The 12,823-nt window shown below is 39.1% G+C and overlaps 3 protein-coding genes across 3 annotated transcripts; all 3 read right to left on the bottom strand.

The window, feature by feature from the left end:
- LOC109709858 (zinc finger protein MAGPIE-like) lies at window positions 105-2,569 on the bottom strand. The gene is made up of 3 exons (XM_020232210.1): window positions 2,291-2,569; window positions 1,705-2,101; window positions 105-1,247 (listed from the first exon to the last, which is right to left on the bottom strand). The coding sequence occupies exons 1-3, from the start codon at window positions 2,397-2,399 to the stop codon at window positions 293-295; spliced, it is 1,461 nt and encodes a 486-aa protein (XP_020087799.1). The 5' UTR covers window positions 2,400-2,569; the 3' UTR covers window positions 105-292.
- LOC109709857 (fasciclin-like arabinogalactan protein 9) lies at window positions 7,993-9,056 on the bottom strand. The gene is made up of 2 exons (XM_020232209.1): window positions 8,533-9,056; window positions 7,993-8,444 (listed from the first exon to the last, which is right to left on the bottom strand). Exons 1-2 carry the CDS (start codon window positions 9,007-9,009, stop codon window positions 8,139-8,141), a joined length of 783 nt encoding a protein of 260 aa, XP_020087798.1. The 5' UTR covers window positions 9,010-9,056; the 3' UTR covers window positions 7,993-8,138.
- Window positions 11,082-12,345, bottom strand: LOC109709856 (fasciclin-like arabinogalactan protein 6). The gene is made up of 2 exons (XM_020232208.1): window positions 11,991-12,345; window positions 11,082-11,773 (listed from the first exon to the last, which is right to left on the bottom strand). Exons 1-2 carry the CDS (start codon window positions 12,288-12,290, stop codon window positions 11,333-11,335), a joined length of 741 nt encoding a protein of 246 aa, XP_020087797.1. The 5' UTR covers window positions 12,291-12,345; the 3' UTR covers window positions 11,082-11,332.

Here is a 12,823-nt window from a genome sequence, read left to right as displayed (position 1 = left end):
GCACTTACTGCATATTGCTGCTTCTTTAAGAAGTGCTTTTCAGGGATCTTGAGAATATGCATGCATGGCTATATCCTCCTCCTACTTTAGAGAGAACTTTGCCCTAGTTCTTAATTAGCAGATTGAACCACCCTGCATATATATATATATAAATCATCTTTCTATCCCCTACAAAGTTTTGCATAGAAAAGCATTTCTCCCACATACCCAGATACCTCTTTCCTCAACAACTAGCTTTTGATCTCCTTGGATATGCTTAATTGTCATTGATTAACCTGCATAAGAAACTTGATCAAATCCATCCATTGATTGATGGAGGGCAAAGTGTTTGCACTGATCCAACACCCAGAAAATCTCTGGTCTCTCCTCCTCCGCCTCCGATATCATCCTTAAGTGATACATGGCGCCTCATCGTCGCAGCCGTGAACATCTCGAACGGGCTCGACCCCGTGAATCCGTTCATGATGCTCTCGAGATTGCTCGAGGGGTTCGAATTCGATCCGAAGAAACCGTGATGCTGCTCGCCTAACTTGTTGCACTCCTGATCAAGTGCCTCATGAGTGCCATTGGACTTGGACTCAAAGCTCCCTATCATGAACGGCGTAGTAGCGCTCGACGTGACGCCCATTTGAGCCGCTTTTTGCAGCAGTGCGGTCGCCGACATGTCCGACACTGGCGCAGACGTCGAGCGGTGCTGGTTGCTAAACAAGGAAGGAATGCTCGTGAGAAGAGACTGGGGAGTTTCAATCTCCTTCAGAGTATTCGTGAACTCGCCCGTGCTCGCATTTGACGATACTTTGTTGCCGCCGCTATACAACCAACTTAACTGGTTGTGATCGAGATGCAGTTGCCCATTCGATGCAGTGTTGGTGAAGAGATCATCAGTATACAACGTTGCATGAGCACTCATAGGGTTCATGTGGTGCACGTCGTTCAGGGTTGTAGCAATGTTGGCGCTCAAAGGCTCAGTAGTGTGAGTCAATCCATGGCCCATCCACAGTGAGAGCCCATTATTTCTACATTGTTCATCATTGTTATTGTTATTATTATTACCTTGATGATCACTGTTAGATATATTTAGCTTGAGATTGTTGGATGACAAAGGATGTAGCATGTCGGATCCGATCAAGCCGCCGCCAGTGAATAGAAAGTTGGCGGTGTTGGCGATGTTCACTGCCGCAGAAACCCTCGCCGTCTCTTCGGCTAAAGCATCACAGAATGCTCTGTGAGTTATGAAGCTGTCTCTCCTGTTTCACATATATGCATGCACACGTCTTAATTAGAACATGTTGATCATTTCATGAACTCACACATATTACATATATATATATATATAGCTTACAATATCATCTAAACGAAATTTGTAAATCTACGTCATATGAATTTACCAATAATATATTCTTACGAGTATTTCCACGCCAGTATTGATTGATCACGTCTATCGGTTCTAATTTTGATTTTAGGACCTTCAAGTTCGATTTTATATATATTTGTGTAGAAAATGTGTAACTTAGAATTGTGTCGCGCGTGCGATATCTAACGATGGATATATATATATCTACAGTGTAAAAATGGGGATCGAACCTACGACCTCTGAGAATGAAAAGATATTATCTAAGAGAATATTGGTCGATTGATCTAGTAGCTAGGAAACATGCTCAGAAATAGATAGCAATTTAAAGACAGATCGAGGAGGAGTTAGACCTGGAGAAGAGGGTGCCGCAGTCGCAGCGGTACTCGCGGGTGCCGCAGGTCTTGGAGTGGGCCTTCCAGTCGGACTGCACGGCGTAGCGCTTGGAGCACTTGTCGCACTTCCACTTCTTCTCGCCGTGCTTCCTGCAGAAGTGCTTCTTGATCCCCGTGAGGTCGCCGAGCGCCCGCGCGGGGTTGTGGTGCACGCAGCTCTTCTCCGGGCACACGTACACCCGCTTCCGCGGCTCCTTCCCGCTCCGCTGCCGCAGCTTCCACGGCAGGTTGTGCCCCCGCCGGTGCAGCTGCAGGTTCTGGTCCCGCTGGAACCCCTTCCCGCAGATCTCGCACAGAAACCGGTTCGTCGCCAGCAGCGTCTTCGGCGACAGCGCGATCACCTCCGCATCCGGATCTGCTCCGATCGATCATCAACACCACAATTAATTAAGGATATATATATATATAACTAGCAAACATATATATATACATACCCATGCTACAAATTTTTCTCTAACTTATATACGTACAAATTAATCAATGCTTAATTAGAATTGATCAGTATTGAACAAATTAATTAAGGAGATGTGTAAAATTTGCATGCCTGGAGTGCCTGGGAGGTTTCTCTTCTTCTTGGGAGGAGGGGGGAGGTTGGAGTCGTGATGAGGTGGGTTGTTTGGTGGGAAGGCCTTTGAGATGGCTGCTCCTGCCATTATCTTTTCGTTTTCTTCTTTTTTCCTTTTTTCCCCTCTCTTCCTGAGTGACAAAAACACCAACTTTTCGATAGCTAGCTAGGTGTGTATACTGGTAGCTAGTAGTAATCTCCACCAAGGGAGAGATCACTTAATAAGAGGAATGAAAATGTGTGAGAGCACAACCAAAGGCCTATATAGCGCTCTCTCTCTCTCTCTCTCTCTCTCTCTCTCTCTCTCTCTCTCTCTAGTTTTTTGAATTGAATAATTAATGAGTAAAAAAATAGTAACAAGTCACTAGGTGGTAGCTAGGGAGGTGTTGTAAAAAGGTGAAGTTGAAAGTGTTGTTAGTTGACAGGGAAATGGGCATGATGACACATATGATAAGGTGCATGAGGAAGGGGGGGGTTGTGGGGGGTAAAAAGCTGAATTTGAATGCCTTTCTAATTTGGAATGATTATCTCATAATGTGATGTTTCACTTCTTTCTTTAAGTTTGTACTCCATTTATATATAAGGTTTTAAAATTAGTTCAAACTTCAAAATGTGCATAGTCAACTACAATTAAACATCCACTTAATTTAATTAGGTTACTAAATTTAACATAGGAATTATAGTTTATATGTAATTTAATTTTGAGAATAGCTTGTAACTTAATTTTTACGTGACTTATAACAGGCAAGCTAGTAAAGCTGTCTTGACATTTTGCATATATCTTATTAATTTCTAAATTTTAGACTTGTAATTAACAGCCAATTTATAATTTATATAGAATATGTACCTGACCAGTCTCAATGATTTGATTTAAGTGAGAATCTAACTCAAAGCCTCTTGAAATAAGATACCATATTATTTAAAAGATTTGTATAGTAGAATGTGACATAAAATCGGCCTTAATAATTCAAATTGAAATGATATATATCAATATAGATATTTTGCCAATATATATTTTTTTCTTACGCCAAATGGAATGATTTGATTGAAAGTTATTAATATGAAGTCCATGAGAATCTGTTCAACTAAATGATTTATATACAGTTAAAAAGAAATAAATATCTCTGCCAAAGAGTGAGAATTAATACTGGTATCTCAATGGAGGTTTCTCTATCTCTGAGCGCGCGTCCCGAGGCAGGAATTGAGGGAACAAATTACGTGTAGTTCTCGCATAAGAATTAATAAGCTCAGCTTAGTTAATTAGTTTAGTCATCAGCTATATATGCATACATAATTATACATTGGTTTAGTTTAAAATTAATAGCAGTACAGTGTAATTAATATTTAATTAACACATGTAATTAAAAGGGTGGTGCTGGTGCTGGTGCTGTGAATCCTGTGATTTAGCTACAGTTTGGGTTGCGATTCCCTTGTGAAGACGCAGCATGTAATCACGTGCCACCACGGACTCCGAGACTAGGCGACGGCGGATACGACAGGAAATGGAATATTTGTCCACGCATTTGCCTCTTCCCTTTGCTGCCCTGCACTGTTGCACTACTTGCTTAATTGCACCCTCCTCACAGATCTACTGTAGTCAGTACTACTATACCACTATCATTAGCTGCTTGTCACGGACCTATCATTTTTTTTTCGCAAAACTCGTACGACGCCCATCTTTCTTCGCACAACCCGTTTCAATCCGTTTTCGCTAGCAGAGTTGGGCCAGGAACCTGACTGCCACAGAATTTTTTTAAGTTCCTGCTGACATGCTGCTGCTGCTGTTTACTAATTCCTCTCCTCCTCAAATTAAACTGCATTTTTTTCAATTTTTGCCACTCATCATCACAATGTAAGCACATTTTCTGCAGCCTTGAAGATTGTTTTCAATTGGTACATGATCTCCTTTTTACTTTTTTACTTTCAGCAATATATAGCAGGATTTCTTACTGTAGTACATGATTCTCACCAGCGGGGCTCATTCAGCACTGTTTATGCTTATACTTTCAGCAACAGTAGGATTCGGTTACACGTTTGACGAAGAAAACACAATTAATTAGAGATTTTATTGCAATGAAAAGCAGAAGGTTTCATTTCATCATGCTTTGGCTTTGCTGCAAAGTAAACTTGTAGAGAAATTTGGACATAATGTTTCTTTCATTATTTAACATATATATATAATACACTAGTAAAGGTGGCCCTTACATTTATACCAAGCACTATAAGCTTACCATAAACCTAGAATGTACCCAATAGTGTGTCTGATTCTCTCTCCTTCCACATATAAAAACTAAAAAGTTAGAAGTTATTAGATTAATTTGATACAATTACACCAACACATAACCAACTCTCCTAAGAGGTCTACTATATATGTAGAAGCTACACTATATCATTATATCCAACCAATCATATCTTTCTTTTTGAGAGAAAATACAATAAAAAGAAATTTCTAAAAACCATGATGAAATAGGTGAATCTCAGAAAACATCACATCACCCCATACGACCGTCACAGTTTAGATTCTTTCCAACCCCCTGCATGTATTCTTATTACGTTTTGGGAGTACATACATGCCCAGGAACGCAAGTCACGTTTCACGTCACCAATAAAAACTGTTTGTCTTAAAGCACCATCTTTCCCATGCGAATAGCACTATAGTGTTTGTTACAACAATATTGTTTGATGGAGAGAATTTAGCTATTGTCCGTTTATAACAATGCATAATTACTTGGTTATAAATTAATTGTATCGACCAGTAAGGTAACGACGCTGTGTCGTGAGAACATTGTCGTTAATTAATACATTAATTAGATGGGCACCAATTTGAATCATCACTGTTTGCATGTGCACTCTCCTGTATACGTGTCCTATATATTAATCCGGGCTTCGTTGAGCTAGCTAGCTCTATAAAACTTTACATTCTTTGTCTATATACTTCACCTCGATTCCTTTTGATGAATACAGATGGATAGATGAATCATATTGTTCACCTTTTTAAAGCATCATATCATAAATAAATAATGAATTGGCTGGTAACAATAATAGGAGGGGTTAAATTAATGCATCAGAACTATTTAAATCTTTGCTCCTAAACTTTAGGTATTTGTATATCTTTTGCCACCCAAACTTTTAAAATTTTCCAATTAATCATCTAATCCATATTCCTTCATTTAAAGTATTATCATCAACAAATTGATTTAGAAAACAGTAACTAAACATATAATATGGTGTTTTATGTCAACATTCATGTTCAAAATTAAATGTGAGAATTAATTATGGTGAATTTTACCATTAGATGTGATTTGCAACTTTAAAACGTCTCATTATTATAAACACAGGCATGCACTCTTTACTATTTCTCAACCATTTGGTTAATGTTAGTGTGCTAGCTTAAAATTGATTGCATATGAATCTAGGTGGTTTACTGTACAAATTCAAAAGTTTGGTGGGAAATATTAAAATTAATTTGATAGTCCAAGACAACTATCAACAAACAAACAAAGATCGGATGATTCTAATACATTTAACCCATAAAAATACATAGTATAAGAAGTAATAATAATAAGGAGAGAATAGAAAATTGAAAAATACATAGTATATATAAATTAAGAAATAAAACTATGGAAAGGAGGGAACAGAAAAAGGAAAGAGAAGCAGTGAATTTTTGGAAGAGTGAGAAGCCGTCGGCTTGTGGGCTGACCTTAGTCCAAAGATTAATCATAATCTAATCCTCCTTGTTGTGCTAAATTTGCTTTACACCTTTGTTTATTATTAATCCCCTTTGTTTAGTATTAACCCCTTGGAGTTTAGTGTATGAACTCTTGCAACCTCTAGTATATTCTCTCCATGCCCTAGGCCCAATCTTCCACATCTTTTCTTTTCCCCCCATCTACAATAAGATTCTTTCCCTCCCAAAGCCCTACAATTAGTGTTTGTTTATTGTAACCTTGGCTCACATGGTCCCATGCATCTCTCTCTCTCTCTCTCTCTCTCCACTATACACTATACACTATACTATACATTGGGAGTAAGAGAGAGAGAGATTTAGAGAGAGGGGACCAAAAAATAAAAATAAAAAAAATGAAATTTTAACAAGGGGGGTTTGGGGAAAAGAGAGCCCTTGTCACCAAGGGTATGTTTGTTTCCTTAGATTGACCTTGGGGAGTGGAGGGAACCCAAGAGGGTTGGTACCCAATAAAAGTGAATATTTAAATCTCAAAGTCCTGGAGAGGAACGTGTGGTGTTACCAAACCAAATAAAAGGGTAAAATATTTTTAAAATTTTCTACTCTTTGGTAACTAAATAAAAAGCCAAATTAAGGACACTTTATTCCTTTTCATTTTTATCTTGTAGATTTTCTTTTTAGGGTTGGGAAGGAGCATATGGCACGGCACTATTTTCGATGCAGCTAATTAAAAAGAGAGAGAGAGAGAGAGAGATTGATCTGATCACGAGAATCTAGAATGTGGTCTCCCAAATGCCCAGTAATTGGTGGGGTTCGTGGGATTAGACCCTGGTTAAAAAAAAACCAACCAACATTTGATTTTATTTGGATATAAATTAACATTAACAATGAGAAATATATCACAGATTTCTTTGTTTTGTTTTGTTTTGATCGTGTATAAAACATAGATTAGATGTTTGTTAATTAACAAAACACAAACACCCTTTTTAACAAACCAATCCGTTTTAAATCACCGGCCCAAATCGCTTAAAGTCCAAATGTCGCAAACACTTATTTGCACTCCCATTTCCTTAAAAGGTCCCCCAAAAAAAATCTGATGGTTCAAGAAATTAATAACTCCCATTGAGTACATGGTATGATACTTTTCATGCTATATACAATGTAGTTCCTACCCTTTCAGTAATTAATCTATATCGCCATCATATTTAACAAATTGAATAATACCGACAGTACTTAGCGCAGTTGGCTAAGAACTTGATGATTGATATTTGAGATTCTAAATTCGAAGTCTAACTACTTCATATTTAAATTCAAGTTATTAATAATAACAAAGTTCTGAGAATTTCAAACTAAAGCCCCATGCGAAGCCCATTAAATTATAATTGAGCTGGGCTCACGCTAGTTGTGGTCCAATGCGAATCTGACTTGGTTTCGGTACTCCATTCAATGAGGATAAATTAAGAAGGTAATCATCAATTTCTAAAAAATAGTTATCTTATAAGAATTTTCCTTTTTCTTTTTTTCTTTTTTTCCTACACTAACGAATAAAAAATTTACAGGAGCAATCCTCATGGTAAGATCAATATCGATCCTACCGTTAATCATGTACGGTGATCAAATCCCAAAGGACCAACGGACCGTAGAGATGTGCAGATATGAAACGCGCTTTAATTTGGGCTATTACATGGAGCCTACAACATCGGCTTTTCTCCAGCCCATTAATAAATAAAATAATTAGATTTTTTTTTTTATTTTCAGAGGGACGTGACATGTTACTCGTTTCGCTTTTTTTTTTTTTTTTTAATAAATTTAGTTGAAAATATGAATTAAATAATTTTTGAGAATGAAACTTTAAGTACCGATGATTAAGCACTAAAGAGGGTCGATAATAATTGAGATCTCCCAACATTCGTCGATGGACCGTTGCCTTATCGCCTTGTCCTAATCCCCACGTCTCAACCGACAAGCCTCGTGCTTTAATTTTTCCAATCTAATATAATTAAAAAAACACTCAAATTAATCTAATAAACTACAAATAAACCACAAATTGCACCGAACATATATATTTATATATATATATATAAACCACACAATTTGTACACGAATACAATCACTCTCCTTTGTACGTAGTAGTAAATTAATTTACAGTAGGCCCATTGCACGCGCGAGCACAAACCCTACGACGAAGCCCCACCCTATCCTCCTCTTCACAAGGCTGTTCTCGGAAGCCGAATTGCTCTGATCGTTCTCCGACGACTGCGCCGCTGCCGTGCCGTTCTTCGGCTTTGCTGCTGGGGCCGGCGGGGAATTCAACGGCCTCCTCGACGACTCCGGCCCGAAGAGTTCGTTCGGCAACAACACTTTTTCCAGCGAGTACACGGCCACGGGGTACTTCAAATATACGGCGTTCGTGATCGTTGTCCCGACGACGCCCGTCGACACATATACCTGAGTTGTCGAATGTATTGTATTAAAAATATCATTATCTGATAACTTAAAATTACCGGTCTTATTGGTCGTATGGCAATCGATCGACCTGATTAACGCCGGTGCTGGTGACGTTGACGGTGTCGACGCCGTCGTAGCCGGACGCCTGCGTGCGCACGGGGTTGCTGGCGGTGGCGAAGGAGTCGAAGGTGTAGTACTGGGGGAGGACGTGGTAGAGGACGAGCTCCGACTCGTCCTGCGCGGTGAGCTTGTTGAGGGTGCCGGGCTTGAGGGCTTTGAAGGCGTCGTCGGTGGGGGCGAGGAGGGTGACGCCGTCGGAGGAATCGTCGAGCTGCGTCAGGATTTCTTGATAGGCTTCCGTGGCTTTCAGCAGCCGCTTGAAGGTGGTGTACTGGCTGCCCTTGTCGAGGATGCCTGTTATGTCGATCGCTGCCGGGCTCGGGCTCGGCGCGGGCGCCGCGACGGCGGCGGCGGCATTGGTTAAGAATGCTGCTGTTATGGCGAGGAAGAATGCTAATGGTAGTGAAGGATTTTGGAAAGAGGCCATTGGGGTTACTACGTGCATGAGTTATACGTACGAAGTGGCCTTTGTGAGATTTATTATAGTGTGGAGTACAAAATTAGATGAGGGAGTTGGGGGAGGGGGCCTGCAGGGTGGGGGTGGAATGCGCTGGCAGTGAAGAGAGTTGGAGGGAGAGGGCTGTCAGGGCGTCGTCATCTCGGGCAGGAAGCTGAAGGGATGCTGTCAGCCTGGCCTGTTTCGTGATCGGATTGGATTGCTTAGTTTGAGATGATTATCATCAATCATTCTTCTACCAATTAATTTGACAAAAAAATTGGAATGATATTGGAAATGATAAAGAGATCACATGGGCAAGGAGAAATGTATCATATTAAATATTTTTATTTTAAAAAAGGGACCACCAAATATGTAATGTTTCACATCAGTGATTAGAAATTGTACCAAATTTAAAGTAATTTTATTAAATTTAATAATGGCGTGGCTATTTTATCTAATGCTACCAGATAAATTAAAGTTTGAACAAAAGTACATATATAGCTATATGTCTATGCATTTTTCAATAAAATCGTAGAAACTAAATTATAATCGACTTATTGTAATATATCGAATGCGATATTACATATATACAGAACTAAACAAAAATTTTTTTTATTGTATTTCCTCACCACACATAGCGTTCGCATAACCTTACTACAATTTCAAACGAAGCTTAAGTCTACAACTCTCTTTAGGTTGTAGGATTATAACCCTTGATCAAAGGATTATACTCCTCCAACTCATCTAGGATATTTTTTTTTTAAAAAAAAAATAACAAGAATATATAGTAGAGAAAAGCTTTTTTTTTTTCTTTTTGAGAGATTAGGTAGCACCCTAGCTATCCGCTTCGTTTATTTCATTTAGAAATAAATTTAGCTTGAAATGTGAATCAATTATGATTTGAATTTGGGATCTCGAATATCAACCATCAAGGCCTTTGTCACTTACTCTAGAGACGGTCAGTAATAGTAGAGAAAAGTTAACTATTGGATGATGGAGTTGTAAGATTACAATTCCATCGAGATTGAAAGGTTAATTAGCATCACTCTTATAATTAGCTTACATCTAAATAATGAAAGTTAAAAAATTGTTAATATGAAAAAGTATAGTTTAGGATATCTTTGAGAACAGAACAATGTAATTTTACATTTTTTTCCTTATATTATTTGAATATAAAATTATTATATTATTCTTAATTAAATAAGAACCATCACATATATATAACTTGATAAAATTAATTAGTTTGACGCTATAAACCTTGTATAGCAAATGTAATTGAAAAAAAGAAAAGAAAAGAATCTTGCTTCAAGATTGAGCACCCGGCCACACCTTAGCAGCCAGTAAAATGCCCCATCTAAATTAAAAAAAGATTATTATTGATTATTCTGTATATATATATGAATAGCAACAATCATTCAGAAATTTCAATGTTGCGCTAAACAAAAAATGCAAAAATAAATAAATAAATAAAAATCGACACACTATTTCGACATGAAATGGGTATATATATTGTCTGTGATTAGAATTTTCCTTATTTCACGTAATGTAATAAAATTAATTTGAAATATATTTTTACGTAGTTTAAGTGTTTAACTGCGCTTACAAATTAATTAAAACATGCACTTTGTGATGATCTCGTCCAGTATATATATGTTTGGGCCCTTCTGCGGGATGGGGACAGAGATGAACAGCCCGTGAAGCTGTCATATGGCCAAGTTCCAGATAATAATTAAGTTCTTATGAAAAGGTCATCTGTACATGTTCCGCATATTTATATATAATATAGCTCATCACCTTAACTTAATTTATAGGAAAAAAGATGTTGTCTATAACTGTTATTTAACATATAAAAAATAATAAAATATTTAATTAACATTTTTTTATGTTTTAAATTCGCACGCACGTCAAGCGTGCATAGACAAAACATATATTTCTTCAATCGTTACGTACGTGGAAACTGCAATTAATCATTCTAATAATTAAGGGACGCAAATCTAATTGGTGATCAATTAATATACATGGCTTGTAAGAGGCTCAGTTCGTTTTTCATGCACGTACGTACGTGTATTAAAAACCTGTTTATTTCGTGAAATCCCCTTATTAATTTATTTCCATAAAGAAGATCATAAATCAAATCAAAGAGGAGTTTAAAAAAAAAAAAATTCAATCTCGGAATACAAATCGTGGTGCAAAGAAGGAAAAAAGGAAAGAAGAAAAAAAAGAATTGCAGGCCGTGGGCTGACACAAACTATCACAAACTGGCTCATGTACAAACAATGCGAGACATTAAATTAATTAAACAATCCATGCATGCAACAACGGACTCCTTTCAAAGGAGGTTCATGATGCCCATGAAACCAACCCCGGCGATAAAACCCCATCCGATTCTCTTCAAACCGGCCCCGGACGCCGTGGCGTCGGCCGCGGCGGGGCCCGAGGCCGTGGAGTCCGCGGGCGCCTTCTTGGGCTTCTTCTTGGGCGCGACATCCGGCGCGGGGGCGGCCGCGGGGGGCTTCACCCCGAAGAGGTCGAACGGCAGCAGCACGTTGTCGAGCGAGTACACGGCCAGCGGGAAGTCAGAGTGCAGCACGTTGCTGACGACGACCTGGTTGACGCCGGTCGACACGTTCACCTGGTTGCTCGTGCTGGTCACGTTGACGGTGTAGACGCCGTTGTTGCCGGACGCCTGTGTGCGCAACGGGTTGCTGGCCATCTGGAACGTCGTGAGGCTGTAGAAGCGCGGCAGGACGTGGTACAGCACGAGCTCCACCTACACAGGAAACGAGCTTTAAAACGTCAGAATATGTTTTATCAGTGTCTGGCATAACACGACGGCTCTTCATTTGTCGACGCTTTAACCATTACTTTGAAAATACGATGCGAAACACTTTTAAATATTATTAATATTAAAAAAAAAGGCGTTGTTAAATATTGATAATTTTCTTGCAGTGAATAATTAGTAGTATGAGTACTGAATTTGTAGCGACCTGCTGCTGGGCGGTGAGGGTGTTGAGGGTGCCGGGCTTGAGTTGGCTGAAGGCGTTGTCGGTGGGGGCGAAGAGCGTGAGCCCGTCGAAGGAGCTGTTCAGCTGGCTGGTGAGCTGCTGGCCAACTTGGGTCTCCTTGAGCAGGCGGAGCAGGGTGGTGTACTGCCCGCCCTTGTCGAGGATGCCGGTCAGGTTCAGCGGGGCCGGTGTCGGGCCCGGCGCGACCGTTGCAGCGACAGCGAAGAGCGTGGGAGATGCCAGAGGGAGGAGGAGGAGCAGGAGGAAGTGTGCTGGTGCCATTGTTATGATTGTGAGAGTGGAGAGGTGAGGGAAGGGGATCAGAGGGAGGACAATTAAGTAGTAGGATGGGGGACAGAGGAGGGANGGATACGGTGGTGTGAGGCTGTGAGCTGGCTTTGTGTAGAGTTGGAGACTGAGAGTGACTGGATCAGGCGGCCATCTTTTTTTTCCTATTATTATATTACATTACATAAAAATAAGCAATTTTTGGTCTGTAGCCTATTTTGGTTTGTAATAATATAATATTAATTATCTAAAGACTAAGCTTATACGGACTGTCCTAGAGCAAGTGATAAAGCGCTTGGTAGTTGATACCGAGATCCTAAGTTCGAATTCTAATTGATTCATATTTTCAGCTAAACTTATTTCTAAATAAAATAAAATAAAATAGGTAGTGTACTATCTTCCTTTTTTTTTGAGAGATAGTTAGTACGCGGGGTTTTTTTAAGCAACTGAAATATTGAATGATGATGATTTTTATTTTATATAAATTTTCTTAACTTTACCCGTTCTCAATATATATATATATATAT

This window comes from Ananas comosus, linkage group 5 (genome assembly GCF_001540865.1).
Source record: "Ananas comosus cultivar F153 linkage group 5, ASM154086v1, whole genome shotgun sequence".
NCBI classification, from domain to species: Eukaryota; Viridiplantae; Streptophyta; class Magnoliopsida; order Poales; family Bromeliaceae; genus Ananas; species Ananas comosus.
This window is presented reverse-complemented; position numbering and strand designations above follow the sequence as displayed.